This window comes from Zingiber officinale, chromosome 6B, assembly GCF_018446385.1.
Source record: "Zingiber officinale cultivar Zhangliang chromosome 6B, Zo_v1.1, whole genome shotgun sequence".
Taxonomy (NCBI): Eukaryota; Viridiplantae; Streptophyta; class Magnoliopsida; order Zingiberales; family Zingiberaceae; genus Zingiber; species Zingiber officinale.
In genome coordinates this window covers 9705197-9724153 of record NC_055996.1, presented here as the reverse complement: position 1 = coordinate 9724153, position 18957 = coordinate 9705197, and the positions used below count along the sequence as shown (strand labels likewise).

Genomic DNA, 18957 nt, shown 5'->3' with positions numbered 1-18957 from the left:
AAGAGATTTTGACTAACTTTTTTTCAGGACTATTCACCTTCCTCTAATTAATCTAACATGAACCTAAAAAAAAAAATCAAACGTGAAGTTTGAACCCTCGTTATATGGGAATCATTCTCTTATCTTACCATAGCATTGTGCTCCAAGGGCGCACATGTTCTTATTCCTTTTTTATATTTTTATAATTCATATATTCAACTCTTCGAACCAATTAATCCATTAGGTTAGGTGATACTCAGTCTCATGGAAATTTTTCACTGGCCATAAAAAAAATTGAGAAGTGTTCATGAAGAAACGATTAACATTTTTAGTATTATGATCATACTAGAAAAAAAATCCCTATAATATATCATGGTTAGAGTTTAACTCTTTTGATTAATGATTTAGAGAACCTAACTATTGAATCATTGGCGCATTCACATTAATATCCTATTCAAAAATTTTATCTTAAATTTTAGATAGGATAGTTAAAAAATTTTTACATCAGCTACCCTATCGATTCCCTAAATTATTTATTTATGAGCAGTACTTCTCTAAATTTAGGGAATAGATTCCATTTCCTAAACATTATAGAAGAGAGAGAAGAAATATGAAAGTTGATATATGATATATTGAAAAATGGATATCTAAATTTAATAAAGTAATTTTTTTATCTTAAATTATATATTTTAGATAGGAAAATTAATGTGGATGATCAGAGTAACCTGTTCTATTATTTTTAAGTATTGAATTAGTTAAATCAATTAATTTTGAAGATCACGGATCCCAACTCTTGAAATTTTTCATCCGCCGCCATTCTTATTCTTATTCGTTTTCATAATGGACATGGAGTCGACCTTTTCCAAATTCTCCAACCAAACTTTTTGGATTTGAATTCCCATCTATTGATCTCGGTCCACAGTTTTGTGGATGAGATAGATCATATAAAATTACAATTTGAATCATGATAATGATTCGATGATAATTCATTGTGATCTTTCCTTGAGTTTATCATTTTTTAAATTATAATTTAAGTTTGGACGGATAGTCAAAGGTCACTTGAAAATCATCGATGATAGGTAAATGATCAGGTTATTAGTCACCGAGTAGAGATGATCTTCGAATGATCTCATATTATTCGTTCCGATTCAAATTATAATCTAAAAAATGATGAACCTAAAAAAAATTATAATCAATTATAATCATATCATTGTCATGATTTTACCATAGTTCTATATATCCATTCTTGTAAAAAAATGTGGATTAGAAGACCCGGTCTCTCCTTAATATGCGCGCCCAACTTCTCGTGGCATATAGAATATGCATCAATTCCAATCTCCGACGAGAATGATATCAATCTCATATAAATTTAATTTAATTTTATTTTATTTTTATAAATTTTTCATGAACTTTATATCTAACAACTACTCATATATCTTTTCCTCTTTTTTTTTTTTCTGACCTTTACCTCGAGAATATTATATCTTGTCAATTGTCATGTTTTATTTTTGGCGTGATTCTAACACAATTTGTTAAAAAGTTTAAGAGAGAAACGGCATATATTATATATTCTAATCAATTGATACCTTTCTTAAATCTCTTTATGTTGAAATATATATGGAAATTAATAATATCGTTAAGATACATTTCAAAAAGTTAGTTTTTTTTTCTTTTATTTTCTGGTTTTGATTTTATATAAAAAAATGAAATAAAAATGATGAATTTACCAATAAGCCCTTAATCGGAATTAATCCGAATTGTGTATAAGTATAACAAATCGCAAGCCAACTTAAGCATAAAAAATAGAAGCATCTCGCCGAAGGAGAGACATGAAAGCGGAAGGCGGCGCCGGAGCGGCCCACGAGAAGGTGGCAAGCGGGGCGGGGGAGAAGGAGGACGCTTCCGGCACGGCGAGCACCAACGGATCCTTGGGTTCGGCGAAGGACGGCCTCTCGGCCATCATGCCCGGGTGGTTCTTCGAGATTAGCCCCATGTGGCCAGGTTTGATTAACAGCCTTCTAATTCTCCCTTCTTCCGGGAGATTGTGCTATTCCGAATGGATTTCCGTTTCCTGTTCTGGTCTTTACGTTTATCTGTAATCCGTTTGATCTCCGCTGCTTCGGGTTTTGTTTCAGCGATCGAATTCTTGCGGTGGTGTTTCTGGAAGGGTTTAATCGACAAGGCCTAGTTTTTGTTATATGGTTCACTTGATAAAAGGCCATGGAGACTGTGTGCAAATAGACGGGAACAATCATGATATCGATATATTTTGCGAGTTTCCTTCACTCTTTTTACGTGCCTCTGAAAGTTTCTACCTTTATCAAGATTGGTTTTTTTTTTACCATGTTCTTCCTTTTTTTCTAAATTTTTTTTATCTGGATTAATACAAACGTGTCCCAGCGAGGCCTACTAAAGTGCTGCATTTATATGTGATGTGCATGATTCCTATAAGTTCTGTTTTCATTCTCGATTCTGTTGACAGGAGAAGCTCATTCCTTGAAAGTGGAAAAGGTGCTGTTTCAGGGGAAGTCTGATTACCAAGACGTGATGGTATTTCAGGTAATTTATGAGACTAAAAACTAAAATTATGATAGAAGTTCAATTCTTGTGATACCATCACTGTTTTATTTTTTTCCAGTCCTCCACGTATGGCAAAGTTCTTGTCTTGGATGGAGTCATTCAATGTACAGAGAGGGATGAGTGTGCTTACCAAGAAATGATTACTCATCTTCCTCTTTGCTCTATTCCAAACCCTAAAAAGGTGGGCTTTCTTATCAAATGTTTCATGTTATTTCATGCAATACCTCAAAACCGTGAGATTACTGTTTTTTTTTTCAATGACGTGCCTAGCAAATAAGTTAAAACTGACTCTTTGGACGGCTTAAAGTACCGTTTGACTGTTTTTTTTTGCTTTTACTGACATTACCATATTAAGTTTACCTGACAACTTGACTCTTGTCTATTTATATACTGCATGATGATGAATAACTTTCTATCTAATTGATAATTATATAAAGTAGAAGAAATTTTAGCCATTTGCATCAAGCTCAAACTTCCTTCTTACTTCCGGTGGCAACATGCTATTGGTTGATGGTTCTGCTTATGGGGTCTCATCGATCTCAGAAGTATCATACAAAATCCCATCAATCGAATAGCTTTTTTGATAAATATGAGACATCCAAGTCATACAAATAAAGAGATATATTCATTGATAAGAAAAAGAAAAGGGGTGAACGGTGATTGAATTGATGAGAAAATAGAATCCTAGGTCACGAATAATGATTTGGTTGATGATGAAGAAAGAGAATTCTTGGTTTCGTTCTCCACCTTTATGACCGAAAAAGAAAAAAAAGGATTGATCAAATTCTATTGAGTCCGACTCATAGTGATCATTTAACAAAGAATGACTCTGGTTATCAAATGATTGAACAACCAAGATCAATTTATAAGAGATATTTTTCTTTTTCTATATTTTTTATTCTTCTTATTAATTCATTACTTAAGTTGTACTTTTTTTTGCTCATTGATAGAAACCCAATAATTATATAGGTCTTCATGGATAAATTTTTCTGTTGTGTACAAAGAAATTTTCCGTTTGATCATTTTGAAAAAATCAATAAACTAGGTGGATATGTAAAAGATATTGTTTGTTTTCCATTACTTAAACATGTATGGATTATTCTGTGATGTAGAAAATGATGCTTTGCCTTTGAACTATCCAAAATTCTTTTATTGGGCATGAGAAGTTGAAATATCCTGAAAGCCTATGCTGAAGTGCTTACAATACATATAATCAGTTTGATCACAGCCTCTAGATGACACCAATCATCATCAACATTATTATCAACATCGTTGTCATCAAGCCTTATTTGTCCCAGCTCTAGAAGACACTAAATTGAACAAATTTTGAGGTGTTGGAAATTAGATTCTAAAGGTTGCCCAGTGATGTTTTCAACCATATATGAACACGAGCATTTCCATTCACATTCATCCTGTACATGGTTAGGTATCATAGGTTGCATTCATTTATTATGTTCCGTTCACCCTTTAAACCTTAAATTTCCATTTATTTTTTTCATTTGCCTAAGATGCTTACTCTTCATCTACCTCACAACTCCTAGCGGGTGGCAGATAGCAAGTTTCTCATATGTGCATCTTGTTTGTATTGGAATATTAAAAATCATTCATCTGGATATAGTTGATTATATTAGATATTCGTCTTGCCCATTACTTTCTTTCACATTTTTTCAAGCCTTATCTCCATTATTTTTCCTCCACTTAGACATGATCAAGGATCTTCTAGATGACATCCTTTTTATGGTCAGTAGGTAGCAATTTTTTTCATGTTTCTCTTTAATCTTTCAGTAAGCGCGAATTCTCTCCAGTCACTTTAGAGTAGGTTGAAATTGATTGTGCATAATGTGTACGTGGCTTATATCTATTTATTTACTTTTTATGGAAACAAATCTTCTCCACCCTCACAAAGTTTACTATTCATATCTGATCGAGATAGATAATCAGTTTGCTGATCACAGCATGAATTTCAAATACAACAATGTTGCATCCTCATCTAGCTACGCACTAGTGTTGTTCGAAGTATTGTCATACAAAGAGATTACTGACAGGGGAGGACCTATCCAAACATCCCATTGTATTATGTTATTACCCTTTTAGAAAATGGATTTAATTTTTTTTTTTCCGTTGATGAAGCAGTTTGATTAGAAAAAATCCATAATATCCATCATGTTTTAACATTTTAAAGTATATGAGTTGAGTGTCGGAATGCACTATTCTGTTTTTTCTTCACCTTTTTCTTCTTCTAAGAAATCGATTACCAGTTATAATGCTTTAGCAGTGTATGCATATACGTGAGGCACACTCATTTGTAGTTTATGGTTCTATTATTACAGGTTCTAGTTGTTGGAGGCGGTGATGGTGGTGTCCTGCGAGAAGTATCACGTTATTCTTCAGTGGAGCAAATTGATATATGTGAAATTGATAAAATGGTTATTGATGTGAGTAGTTACCTTGTTTGGCAAAGCATAAATTAATATCGTTTCCAATGTCATGTTAGTTCCTTGAATTGACCAGCAACTGCAACAGTCCAATGTTTCAGCCTCTAATTTTTCAAATTGTGGGGTATTAGTTTTATATTTGTCAGAAGTTAAGAGGGTATCAACTTGCCTATATATATATATATATATATATATATATATATATATATATATATCACATGAAATGGTTTTCCAGTCACCACATTAGAATTCTCAAGATCTATGAATTTTATTGATGGCTTATTCAGTTAATACACACAATAATCAGTGAGGATGTTTCTGACATAACCTAAGTGCTGAACATTAATGTTTTCTGATACTAATACAGCTTTACTTTTACCTCTTTACTCGATCATTTGATGCTTTTGAAAAAAGTTATACCGTGTCTCTTTTATTATATTATTCTTGAACTGCATCATCAGATCACTGGGTGATTCCTTATATTTTTGACCACTTATTTATTTTCTTTACAAAGTTCAAGCTTTCTATGAATTTTGTTTGGCTTAACTTCCATTATAAGATATCAAGCAACATTGTAACTATGCATTTTACACCTAATCACTGTCAGATATGATTCATATACTTCCTTAGTTGATAAAAGTTAAAAGAAACCTTGCTCCAACTTGTTGTACTATATGTTCACCTTCTGTCAACTTAACTATCTAAAGTTGAAACAAATGCTGTTATAGATCAAGGTGATTTCCAGAAAACATATTGATTTTGATCATCATATGCGTATTTTCCATTAATTAAACTTTCTTTGCTAACTAGTGCTCTTCCCTCTCAAATTTGTGGCTCAAATATGATGACCATCTTTAATACCAGATATCATTATGTTTCCTTGACATGAAAAAATTATCAGAAGTCATCCTCTTACACACAAAATTCATGAATCTTTTGTATGCAATGATTTGCTTATGGATGCATTGTTGCTAAACACCCTTTCATTTTATCCTCACTATTTGTTGAATAGGTTTCCAAGGAGTTCTTTCCCAAAATGGCTATTGGATATGAAGATCCTCGTGTGAATCTTTATGTTGGTGATGGTAAGCAACTCATTGTTCTTGCATCTGGTTATGCTACTCTGTTGACGTTGGTCATCAAAAAATGATACCATCAGTTCCATTTTGCCTAGTCTTTATGAGTGGTTATTTGAAATACATTCCAATAGTTTAATTTGAAATTATTATTGTCATTGCATCGAAACTTATCCCTGGATATTGATACAAATATATGCTAGAAAAGTTGGTATCGATTTAACCATATCGATTTGTTATCAAGTCTTATTACCCTTTTTTTTGTTTAAAACACAGGTGTTGAGTTTTTAAGAAATGCTTCCGAAGGAACTTATGATGCAATCATTGTTGATTCTTCTGACCCGATAGGTAAGCTATCTTCTCCCCCTACTTAACACTTGCTTTGGAACTAGCTTATAACTTGTCTCTCTGCTTGCTCAGGTCCAGCACAAGAGCTTTTTGAGAAACCTTTCTTTCGATCAATTGCTAAAGCTCTCCGTCCTGGTGGAGTCGTGTGTACTCAGGCCGAGAGCATATGGCTTCATATGCACATCATCGAAGATATAGTCTCAAATTGTCGCCAGATTTTCAAGGGCTCTGTCAATTATGCTTGGACTTCAGTGCCTACATATCCAAGGCACAAATCTCAATCTCTTTTCTTTCAGGCAATATCCTCTTTTCCTTTCTTTCATATGCTGAAATGGCTAAATCGATGTATTCTCAATTCAGCGGAGTGATTGGCTTCGTGATCTGCTCAACCGAAGGGCCAGCAGTTGATTTCCGACACCCTGTATACCACATAAATGAGGATGATCATTCTCACAAATCTGTGGGACCGCTAAAGTTCTACAACTCAGAGGTACTTCTCGATCTAGCAAGTAGTTTCTTTTTTTTTTTCAAGTTTTTCATCTTCTTACTTGTCTATGATATCCTTTTCCTCAGATTCATTCTGCTGCTTTTTGCTTGCCTTCTTTTGCGAAGAGGATGTTCAATTAAGACAAACTAAACAAGAGATTTCTGATGCGATGTGACAATTAAACCTTCTATTCCTGTCACTATAGTTGTTTGAGCATGCGCATGGGAGTTTTTGGCATTCCAGTGTTATCTAGGAAGTGGCATGCTCACGTTTATCAAATTCCTCCCTGTGCTCTATTGACTGTTTTCTCTTTGATTTTTGTTTCAAACAAGTTATCAATCTATTAATGTCTTATATCATTATAACATATGATATCATTAATCGGCTCTATATAAAGAGCCGTTACGGTAGGACAAATATCTCCTGTAATTTATTGGAAGAGTGAGACGGTCCCGAAGGGGCTGCTGAGGTGATATGAAGCCAATGATGGTTACATTTGTCACTCAATTGTCATGACCTATTTAAGAGAATTATTATATTAATTTAGGAATCCAACAATCTAAAGTGCTCAAGCAAGTTAATTAGTAGCTCACTAAACTAATCTAAACATATAAGTTTCTTTATTAGCTCACAATTTCTTATGTGAAATCGAGTTGTAACATTATAATATGATAAAAAATCAAGAGAAAAATTTGAATTCACATTATTTAATATCCTGAATCAAATTGGAGCCCTTTATAAAATGCCATGCAAGCTAGTTGTCTCACTTAATTTCTAAATCTCATAATGATTAAATACAAATCTTACTAATTATTAACCTATCAATCAATTTCATTTGCAAAGAGAAAAATGCACGAAGTTTCACATTTCATTCATCAATCCATATTTAACATTCATCCATTAATATGGCATAAAACATTATGGGAAGCATGTAGAAAACAAAAAAATAGAGCCTAATATATCATCAGTGATAGAAAGAATTACACAATTCATATGTTGCAATATCTGAGTAATTGGATTACAAATCTAAGATGGGTTTCTGGAGGCCACTTAGCTACGATCTATAACACTCTTCACAGGTAAAACAAATCTATTGAAATTTCTTAATAGTCAAGCGTTTCTCAAAGGATGAGAAAAACAGATTCAAGAGAGTGCAGCAGCGAGCAAAATGGAAGCATGCTAAAGTATGATCTCTATTAAACTATGATGGCGAAGACGTTTCTTGTTTTAGAACCGAGGATAGCACTTGCTTGGAGATATAAGTCTCAAGTTCCCTTGAAATCTCTGTCAACTTTGGGTCGAAGCTGTTTCTGTACATTTGCGGTCTCGGAGATGGAGACCCTGAGAACCTTCTTCTGGGACTAGACAAATGACCATTTGGTGAATTTGGAAACCAAGCCCTCGAGTTAACTGCCATGTGATCTTTAACGACGACTCTCTTCACTTCCTGGTTTGTTAAGGGTCCATGTCTCATCTCTGATGGTAGTGGCTTCAGTGGTGATATCGATAGTCCGGTTACTTTGGGTGTCAATTTCTGCCTCATTTTCTCCCTTGCTCTCTCTGCCGCTATCATTGTCTTCTCTTTGCTCATCCTGATGAGTTTCCAAGGGTCGATTTGGAATTCTACCTTGCTGTTCGGAGTCGAGGAACTTGAGTCTTTTTCAATCCTTATTGATAATCTTTGAGAACTCTGAAATAGTGCATGAAACATCCTAAGTCATATTAATGCAGTGTGATCGCTGTAAACAAACTCAGTTAATGAATCTTACTTGACTGTTTTCAAGTTTTCTACATATCCTGGAGAACAGAGTGGGTCTTTCGGGTGAGTCGAGGTCATCCTCACTATCATCCGAAGATGAATACAACTCATCAAACGGGTCGACGGATTGACTCTCTTCTCTCATTGCCAGAATATAGTCATAAGTTCTCATTCCCTGCAGCCATCAAAAAACAAATATCAAATGCTGCTTAAACCAGAAGTTGGCTTATCCTTTAGCTTCAATTGTTATCTCTGACTAATGTTTGGATTTGCTCCTTTCCTTTTAGATAAGAACTGTTTGTTTATCATATAGCCTACAAAGTTTGGAGTATTGCTGACTCAATCATGGAAAAGGAGACCTTATATAGTTTTAGATCGAAAATTACCTTTCTGATGAGAACTACATGGAACAAAAAGAGCTGGCCCAGTGCTGCAGTGCTATATGTTGTCAGCAATGCCAAAAATATCTGCAGCATGCATATGAGTTCAGAGTCAAAAGACAGCCACTTTTGTGCAGATTGAAACAGTTTCTATATAGTAGGACTAACTGATATTGCTACAAAAACTCCTTTGGGAATCTCAGCATGGAGTATCTCTTTTGCTTCATGAGCTAATGTTTTGCCACTTGTGAAGCAGCGAATGAAGATTATAATTGCCGATCCGCCTTCAACGATAAGCTGCAGCTTAACAGTGGGTTTTCTTAGTTCATAGTGAAAGATTGCATAAGATGCAAGTTGATAATGTACAATTTATGATCACAAACCATCAACAATGTGAGAACCATAAGAAGGATGAAGGTGGTGTAATTCTTCCTCCCAATGCAGTTGTTTAACCACTGCAACCAAGAAACTTTGATGTAGCTATTTGGAATGTCTCGGTAGAGCAATGTAAGATTCCTTACCCTACAATGATGATCGAATCCGTCGACACACCTATCGCAACTCCGGCAATGCTTGCTGTGTTTCTTTACCTGCACAATTGAAAACATTGCCATTGGATCAGAAATATCAAATCTGTACCAATGAGAGAAGATGTAAAGTTGAATTCATAGAAAGATTTCAAGCTCAGCTTTCTCATTTTTTCATTTCCATCCTTGAATCAAAAAAAGAAAAGACAAAGAAACTCTTGTTATTCAACCTCAAAATCACAGAGAGTGCAGAAGGTGATGTCGTCATCTTTCCGATCGGCTGATGTGGCGTCATCGAGGAAAACAAGGGGAAAAGACAGTAGAGGCTCCATCTGAATGCTGCCATGCCACGGATCCATATACTTCCTCCTGATGCAGCACCTGAGGATCTTGCTCTCCACCCTCTTAAAGAACCTCACCACCACCTGCCACAAGATGAACTTGTAGTTCAGCTTCGGCAAGCCGCCGGATTTGGCCCGCTTCCTTTTCTTAACACTAGTCTTGTCGGATGGATCAGTGGCGGTGCACCTCATGTACAGGACTGCTACTGAAAATGCCTAAAAAGAAATAAAAAGAGCTGAATCAAACTAATCGTTCTTGAAACTGATTCAAGAAGAACGCAGGGCGATAAATAGCGGACTTTTTTTTCTCACCGTGAAGGAGAAGAGCGTCAAGATCGTGTTCTTGAGGATTCTGTTCCCGAGGAAAGGCCCGAGGAAAACATAGAAGGAGATCACAAGGAAAGCAAACACCGTCATCCCCACGAACTGCAGCCAACATTGAACGAGAAATCAAATGCTGAATTGGGGCGAAAAAAAAAACGATTTTTTTCACAATTCCTATTTACTTTGCGAATCACTCGGTCACTTCGAACCCCCCAAAAAAAAAACAGAAAAAAGTTATAAGATTTCAGTGCCATGGGAGAAAGAGACCGACCTGAAAGAGATGGAGAGGAAGCTGCCATCCATGGCGCCTCATGCTGCTGCTTCACCTGCGCCTTTTGATCCGGTCAGTTCTTCCGATCTCAGATGAGATTTTTTTCGCAGATTGGTTTTATCTCGAGGTTGAAGAGTAGCAACGTTCGATTCAGTTAGGGATTTCAAATTCGAAAAAGGATCTCGCCTGCTGTGTAACGTTATCTCAACTCGAAATGGGCCGTATGCGTCAGCCCATTAGGAAAACATTTAGCGGTACTTATGTAATGGATAATATTTTCTTTCACAAATTTTGATTTTTTTGTTCTAATAATTCTCTAGCATATGCGTTGCTATTAGGCATGTTTAACCGGTTGGTTAACCGATTTATCGGTTTTGATTATTTCTGATTTACTCTAGTTTATTTAAAACCGGTTAACTGACCGATATCTTACTGGTTCTATCAATTCCGATTGAACCGACTTCGGTTGGTTAATCGATTCCAACCGAGAACCGGTAAAAATTATTGGACTTGGATAAGTGTACTTAGTGAAGTGGGTTATTGAGTTTTTTTTTTTTAGAAACTAATTAACTAAAGGCCCAACTAAAAATTCTCCAAAAAAAATCGATCGGTTCCTAATTTTACCGGTTTACCGGTTAAACCGGTAAAAAAAGTCCAAAACCGGAAATCAACCGGTAAAAATCGATTAACTGGAACCGATTAAAATTGATTAACCGGTTAACCGGTAAATTGAAACCGGTAAGTTACCGGTTCCGATTTGATTTTTGGTTTACCGATTTTTTTGCACAGCCCTGATTGCTATTGTTAAGATATTAAAATTATTAGCGATTGCGACCAATATCACATATTGGATTAGAGAATAAACTAATAAATAGATTTTAAATATTAAACATAATCCAATCGCACAACAACTATAAGAGGATCCATCTCAATTTTTCTATAATATTTTAACATTTACAATAAATCATCTATTTTATTAAATTTAAATATTTATTTTTTATTGTACACTAAATTAACTAATTTAAAATTTTCATTATCATTATTTTTTCTCTTTTCTCTCTCAACTGGGTAACAATTTCACTAGACGTTTGTCTCCCAAAGGACTGTCGGACTAAGATAAATACCCCATAATTTATCCCCTTAAGTGTGTGAGACTACCGGACTACTAAAGTGACAATTTTATTTTTTACTACAATAAAGACAAGATCTAAATTAATACAATTTGAGTATATAAATTAAATAGATGGCACAAAATAACAACCATATTGCGATAAATGACTAAACCCACTTATTTTCCTTCCTTAAATTAGCATAACACAACATAAATTGTCAACCCCCAAATCATCCTTTAAAATTTAAAATTCGATGCATCTACAATGCAAAATCCTCTCCACCAAACTCTACCTAAATATAAGCATTACACGTGAGAAAGAAAAGTGAAGAGCAATTATCATGCATCACACAAATTTTACAATGCATTATCTATATCTTCATGAACAAAAAAAACTATATCTTCATCCACCGTACCTTTTCTTTTCATGACAATTAGAGAAAATAAAAAGTAAAATTTACCTTCAAGTTGTATGAACGCCAAAAGTTATACAAGCTATAAGTTGCATAACCTAAGTGGCAAAAACGAGAACATCTGGAATCAATTTTAAACAAGGTCATTTACTCGATATTAATTTAAAAAAACCCGACTGTGAATGGACCTCTTATCATTTTTTAAATTTATTTGATAGCCAATAGATGAATTAACGATAATTTTCTTTTCAATAAACGGTTCATAAAATTAATTTTCTTTTCTATAAACACTTTTCAATTTATCTGATTTTTTGTTTTTTATAAAATTGAACCGATGGCTCTCATAATTAATCGGCATATAAATAAATAAAACTACTGCAGTGAGTGACTCATGCCACTACAGGTACCTTTTGTCTGGGCCCCAGCAACAACGAATCCATCCCATCTCAGCAGAAACTGTTGGTTATCTGCCCCGCATCCCAAAAAACCATCGCTGACGTAGCAGCTTCAGAACGTGACACCTCGTGAGGTTCACGTGACACCCATTCCTGCATGCTGGAACAGAAGCGGTCCAGTTGTTACCTTGCCACACTCAATAAGTGCAAAAAATATTTAAACATTCGAACATCATTCGGAAGTTACTGCAAATAAGCCAATGACTAATGAAATGCTCGAGAAGGCCCACAAGGGTGCCATGATCGGCCATGGAGCAGTTAATCTTATCACGTTATGCAGAAGATGGCTTTGTGTTCTATGTCCATTTCTGCACAATATTTTTCTTCAAACATACAATGTACAGACAAGCCTCGAGTCTCCTGGGAAGGATCGCAGAGGAGAGTGACTTCTGAGGCACTGACTGGGCTACACTATAGTAGAAAGAGTTGAGAGTATTTCCTTAGAAAGGATTCAGAAACTAATACAATAAAATTGAAGGTAAACTGAAACCGTTTCACAATTGGGCTTAAAACAAATTAATTTGAACAGACACAAGCCTAAATGAATAAGTTTACCTAGTTTGCAAAGTAAAACCCTAAAATAGGGACAAAATACTCTTTCCCATGAACATAGGCAAACTTGCCAACCTATGTACACTATATATTTCCTCTTGGTGTTGTTTTATCTTATCTTCTTTTTTTTTTCATGTTTTTTCCATGTTACCACAGCCCTAATTGCACCCTAAGCCTATGTTAGCATCTTAAGTAAGACTCCTAGAACAATCAATCAAATTCACTCTCTCAAGGCTCAGACCTAATCAGATGATGTGGGTTTGGTTGGATTAAGTTTACTATTCTAGAGTTACCCAGGCAATATTAGAGGTGGGCATGATTCAATTTGTAGAAAGTTCATATCCTTCAAATCGACCCAATCGCCACAAAATAAACAAACTCTAGAAGTCAATATTATGATTTAATTGTAATTTTTAATATCTCTTTCTAATATCTAATGAACAACAGGTAGTCTAATAAGCACAAGCAAACACATGATTTCACAAGCAATATACTTAACATAAATTCTCAGTACCAAATGATAAATAAACAGTAGTATTATCACAGTGTCATGATCTCATTGGTATTATTTGATGAAATGTGAATTCTCTCCTTTATTATTATCACACTAAGTTTTCTTTTACTGACAAACGCACAACGTCTCTCTCAATCCGATTGTAATGGTTTTGAAGGAATTTCAAATTGAAACCAGTAACTTCTTCTATTTTACAAATAACAACAAACCAATAAATCAATGAATTTGATTCAGCTTGGTTAGCAGTTTTAACTTATATTCGCAGCCCTAAGGAATATTATTGGGACTCGGACCCATCGCACTCATTAGGAGTCAATAGGTCATCCACATTAGACACGTCAATTGCGTCTGTCTCTACTCTCCTGGTTAACGAGGTTACTAGTCCTTTGTTGTGAAAAGCTACGAGATCAGTCGAGCATGGCCAGAGACTCGGAAATGCAGTAAGCATTTTCAAAGTTTTATATCTTCCTAAAACTTAGAAAAATAACCTAGGGCGTTCAATAACTCATTGTCCACTGCTTCTAATACATTAAGGTAATAGTTGGTCTCATCTTCTGTCTTAGATTCCTCTCGTTACAAGTAAAATTTCCAGGCTAAAGAATAGCATTAGCAATTGTGTTTACTACCTGTGGTACTATTCATTGCTAAATTGCCAGAAATCAATAGAAAACGTAGATAATGAAAAAGGATGAGAAGACTTATTTCACCTTGTTTAATATTCGTGTTAAATTACCAGAAAGCAATAAAATATGTAAGATAATGAAAAAGGATGAACAGAGGTATTTCACCTGGTTTTGGGCCTTTGTGCTCTGCCAGTTATGGTCTTCTAATAGAGATCTAGCTGCCGAGCACTTGTAAACCCAGCAAGAGAATAAATGACCATTTGATGGAATTTGTCCAGGAATCGAGCTTGATATTTAGGTTTCTTCTTGCTCTCTTCTGCTAATGTTTGCATGACTAGAGTTGTTTTCTGACTCTTTCAATTCATTGATTTCTCAGGAGCTGAATCAAGAATTTACATTTGATTTTATGCCTTCAAGTCTACTCATTCTTCTTGCCATTCCTATGAAAACTTAAGCCGTAGCTGAGGCAAGATTTGTGTTCTCCCCCGTTGTTTCTTTCTGTTCTACTAAAGATGGAATTTAGCTGGACAATTTATGTGCTGCTGCAGATCCCGTCTGAAGAACATAAGCACCTCATTAGATGCATGTCAGCCTGAACTGTAAATTTTCTAACTTGAACCTTTGTGATATTGGTAGTTGTGCTGGAGCAGTGAATTTCATGAGACTTCAAAAGCGACCTCTGTTGCAACCATGAACTTCATTCGTGGATGTTGAGGCATAAGCAAGAAATCATACAACCAAGGATGACAAATGATTCATCTGACCCGTTCGCTATGTAAGTACATCTTAGTCCAGCTGCATGTCAGATTAATTTGTTTATTGTTTGTTGCTGTGTCCCCAATAGATCACTATGGTATCTTACCTTCTCTTTTCATGGATTTGTGCTAAAGATCTGATAATGAGTTTGCTGATCTATTATGGGAGAATGGTCAAATTGTGATACAGAGCCAGACTAGTAGGGCTCCAAAGAGCTCCTTTCCTAGCACTGCCTTCTGTTATGGCACAGTTCAAGCAAAACAGACCAGGGAAAAAGATCCAAAATTCTCTCAGTCGCGATCTGATGGACATGATTATTGCACAACAAAGCATTCTGCGAACAGGGGAGTGAATACTCAAGAAGATGATACTGTCCCATGGATTAGTTTTCCAGTCGAGGAAGTCTTGACAAGTGAGACTCTCCAGCCCCAGAATGATTATTGTGCTGAGTTCTTGAATGAGTTCTTAGCATTTGATATGGATCCTCTTTCCGCACCCAAGTGTAGTATTGCTGCAACAGGTCAATCTGACAAGTTCAGTCAAGAAGTTAGGAGATCAAACAACACGGACAGGAGCCATGCTACTAAAGCACCTAGATGGAATTGGGCGTCGGGCAGAATGAAGGCCACCCATCCACAGCAAAATCATGCTTCAGCTCTTAATTCAAAGTCGACTGTAGTTGATAGCTGTGGTAGTGCTATCGACGTAGCTCAAAAACTGCATTGTAGGGATGTGATGGACAGAAGGTTGCAAAATCAGGGATTGAAAAGTTCCAAGCAACTGCAGCAACCAACCATATCTGGTCTGATGAACTTCTCCCATTTTGCAAGACCTGCTGCACTAGCCAAGGTTACACATCAAAGTGCTGTTGGATGGAAAAGAATTGACAAGGCCTCCCCTCCTCCAAACAGCAATCCAGTCAGATTGACACCTATTAAAAGTGTTAGCAGTACTAAGGATGCTAACAAGGTATCAGGGCAGTCTGGCTCAGATCCACACAAGTTGGTATTGGGTTCAGCTATGGAAGATCTTCAAGGAGGAGGCTCAGTTGAGTTGTCTAATAAAATTCGTACAGAAGATGCTTTGAGGAAGACTATTCAGAATTGCACTAAAATGCCAGATAATCTTCCAAGCTCAAATGTGGCAACAAGTATGGTCTTGTGTGGACATGACATAGAAGCTCCTGAAGCAGCATTGCCTTATATGTGTTCAGTGAAAATAACTGGAACTGCATCGAATGAACCAAAACATGGTGAAAAGAGAAAGGAATGTGATGAAGAAGAGCTTGGGTATCTCAGCCACAGCGAAGTAAGTCAGAAATAACATCACAAAAGTATCATCAAACTAAGGTTGTTTTGGATTTGCATTCCAAAATTGTTTGAGGTACTATACTTGTAGGATCTCCAAGAGAAATCAGCAGACATAAGGAAACCACCAAACGGAAGCAATGCACAAACAAAGAGAAGCCATGCTGCAGAAGTTCACAATTTATCAGAAAGAGTGAGTATGTGAGAGTATTTTCAATCTAGATACTTTCACAAAAACTGATGAAATAACTAGAAATCTGACTCCATAAACTTTATTTATCCAGCGGAGGAGGAACAGGATTAATGAGAAAATGCGTGCACTGCAAGAGCTTATACCCAACTGTAACAAGGTAACTGAAGTAAACAGTAGCAATGCCAACTGTTATGTCAAACAAATTATATATGAAATCATCCAAATCTATCCTATTTTAAAGGTGGACAAAGCTTCAATGCTTGAAGAGGCCATTGAGTATCTCAAAACACTTCAGATGCAAATTCAGGTAAAAAAATTATTTAAGTGGTTCTTTAAGTTTGCATTGCCACTTAGAAAATCTATTGTATCAAACAGATCATGTCCACGGGAAGCAGGCTGTATATGCCACCGATGATGTTAACTCCTGCAATGCAACACATGCATACACCAACGCTGCCCAATTTCTCACCAGCAAACCTAAGAATGAGCACAAGCACAGAATTAGTCCTGGGTTGTCCAGTGCTCCCAATTCCACCAATGCATGTACCGCAGTTTCCATGCGCTCCAAGTTCCAGACAATCAGGCTTGAATGGGATACCCAGACATGAAAATCCTTCATCATTTGGAATCCAAAGGCCAGGGATTCCAGTTTTGATGCCACGACCTCCTCAATTTAGTACCTTGGCAGGGCCTTCTATGAATACAGACTCTGCACCAGAGGTACATGCACAAACTGCTATAGCAGATACTGAAGAGCATGAGCGTCAGAACTTGAATGTAAGCCCATAAACAGAAGCAGATGAAATGCATGTTTTGGTATCCAAACGGATTCTTGATTTTTTAGTCGATGAGTTTCTTGATTCTTGATTACTAGTAGCTTTCATCAAACTTAGCATCATGTCATTGAATTTCTTATGACCAGATTCACTGGTTGTATCCCATGTTGCTACTTGGTACCCGAAGATAGCTTATGAAGATCAGCATTCGTACAGAGTGATCAAATACCATGTTATATTGAAAGTAGATAGATGCAGAATTCAAGCTCAGACAGTAAGTCTTTATAGATACTTTAAATAAGATTTTTTTGGACAACTAGCTAACATTGAGAAAGTTTACCATTTTATTGGTTTTCAAGTACCGGTAAGTAGGTTCCAGTTAGCCAATTGCAAGTAATGCTGCTTGTGAATCTCAAATGAAAAAGTTGCTGCATAAAACACACAAGTTCTAGTTTCAAGCAGCATTTAGCATTACTATTCTGGCAATTGTAACTTGCTTACAGTTGCTTTATGCAATAAAATATTGCTTCTCATGGTGCATCCCAAGAGGTCTTTGTTGATTTTTATGCAGTTGAACAAAAGATGGCTTATCTTTGTTCTTACCTAGTTTTCTTCTCCTGTAACAAAGACTTACTGTTTGCTTCTTGAATAAGCATTTATTGCTGTCTAACAGCTTTAAAAGCTAGCCGGTTTTCCAAATGGCTTATGCACTAAAGAGCGCACGATCATAAGGTGATAAAGAGCTTAGAAAATGATTCTGTTGATGTTTCAACTATTACTATAAATGTTGTTCACAGAGATTAAGCTGAGGTAAATGATGCTTCAATAGTTGAGAAAAATAGTCTGAAGCATTGGCAGTTGCTAGTTCAAACTATTCTTCTCTATGTTCCTGCAAGCAAAGCGCCACAGTGGCATCGGGAAGTGGTAGATCTAGTACAAGTATGCAGTGAGGAATCTCTTTAGTGCTCATTTGTTGATCTACGCAATTAAGAACCAAAAAACATTTTTTTTTACGTCGGTGGCAATGAAGAACCAAAAGCATTTAGGATATCTGTTTAGAGTAATTGCAATCCATTTGCCGGACTATTGAAGGTATTTCATAGTTCTCATAGAATATTAGAAGTGTACTCACAGATCAGGAAGCCGAGCAATGCCGTAAAATTCTTGGATTTCTCTTATTCTTCTTCGAGGATCGTCGCCGGGAAGAGAACCTCTGACGATGCAAGCGCAGATCCCGTGCCTTGGTCAATGGCGTCGTCTATCTGCAGCCGCTCATGGGCAATGGAGATCGGAGGGAGGAACGGATGAGCGCCGGTGGAAGGCAGAGGAGAAATCTTGTCTTGGGGAATTGGGACAAAATATCATCACACAGCAATTTAACATTTTCCACTATCATATTATTTTTAATTGCATAATATCCTTCAGGGTCGCACGGAACCGCCATTGGTTGATAAAGTTATTAATTTTTTTATCATATTTCTTACATTAGTGAGACCATTGTTTATTGAGCTCAGTTTTCATTATAAATTAAGTTAAATATTTATGTAATATATTGAAAATTATATTATTTTTAAATTTTAACATATTATAAATAATTTAAAGTTATAAAATTATTAATTAATTTTTTATATATTTGAATAAAATAATAATAATTAAAATTTATATACTTTAATAATTAAATTTATTTATAGAGTTTATTAATGAATATTAACTAACTAAAAGTTTATTAGTATTTAATATTTTTTAATCT

At 35.7% G+C, this 18957-nt stretch overlaps 3 protein-coding genes across 7 annotated transcripts; 2 read left to right on the top strand and 1 right to left on the bottom strand.

Moving 5' to 3' along the window:
- The first annotated feature begins 1776 nt into the window (after positions 1 to 1776).
- LOC121991916 (spermidine synthase 1-like) lies at positions 1777 to 7272 on the top strand. The gene is made up of 9 exons (XM_042545999.1): positions 1777 to 1980; positions 2462 to 2538; positions 2618 to 2740; positions 4890 to 4994; positions 6007 to 6079; positions 6347 to 6418; positions 6491 to 6686; positions 6779 to 6908; positions 6992 to 7272. The coding sequence occupies exons 1-9, from the start codon at positions 1809 to 1811 to the stop codon at positions 7043 to 7045; spliced, it is 1002 nt and encodes a 333-aa protein (XP_042401933.1). The 5' UTR covers positions 1777 to 1808; the 3' UTR covers positions 7046 to 7272.
- Positions 7273 to 7835: 563 nt separating this feature from the next.
- On the bottom strand, positions 7836 to 18588 carry LOC121991914 (protein S-acyltransferase 18-like). Of its 5 annotated transcripts, XM_042545997.1 has the most exons (13): positions 18340 to 18409; positions 16510 to 16578; positions 16324 to 16402; positions 14341 to 16159; positions 10508 to 12586; positions 10225 to 10338; positions 9802 to 10128; positions 9566 to 9634; positions 9428 to 9499; positions 9213 to 9341; positions 9051 to 9131; positions 8675 to 8839; positions 7836 to 8595 (listed from the first exon to the last, which is right to left on the bottom strand). In XM_042545997.1, exons 5-13 carry the CDS (start codon positions 10547 to 10549, stop codon positions 8107 to 8109), a joined length of 1488 nt encoding a protein of 495 aa, XP_042401931.1. In that variant the 5' UTR covers positions 10550 to 12586; positions 14341 to 16159; positions 16324 to 16402; positions 16510 to 16578; positions 18340 to 18409; the 3' UTR covers positions 7836 to 8106. The 5 variants fall into 5 exon arrangements, with proteins under 5 accessions (XP_042401931.1, XP_042401929.1, XP_042401928.1 ...); XM_042545995.1 differs by lacking the exon at positions 16510 to 16578 and having other exon boundaries at positions 18340 to 18588; XM_042545994.1 differs by lacking the exon at positions 16510 to 16578 and having other exon boundaries at positions 10508 to 10628; positions 12439 to 12586; positions 14341 to 16402; positions 18340 to 18586.
- Positions 14883 to 17220, top strand: LOC121990741 (transcription factor PHYTOCHROME INTERACTING FACTOR-LIKE 15-like). The gene is made up of 6 exons (XM_042544820.1): positions 14883 to 14950; positions 15066 to 16239; positions 16330 to 16431; positions 16511 to 16588; positions 16673 to 16738; positions 16807 to 17220. Exons 1-6 carry the CDS (start codon positions 14883 to 14885, stop codon positions 17218 to 17220), a joined length of 1902 nt encoding a protein of 633 aa, XP_042400754.1.
- Positions 18589 to 18957: the final 369 nt, after the last annotated feature.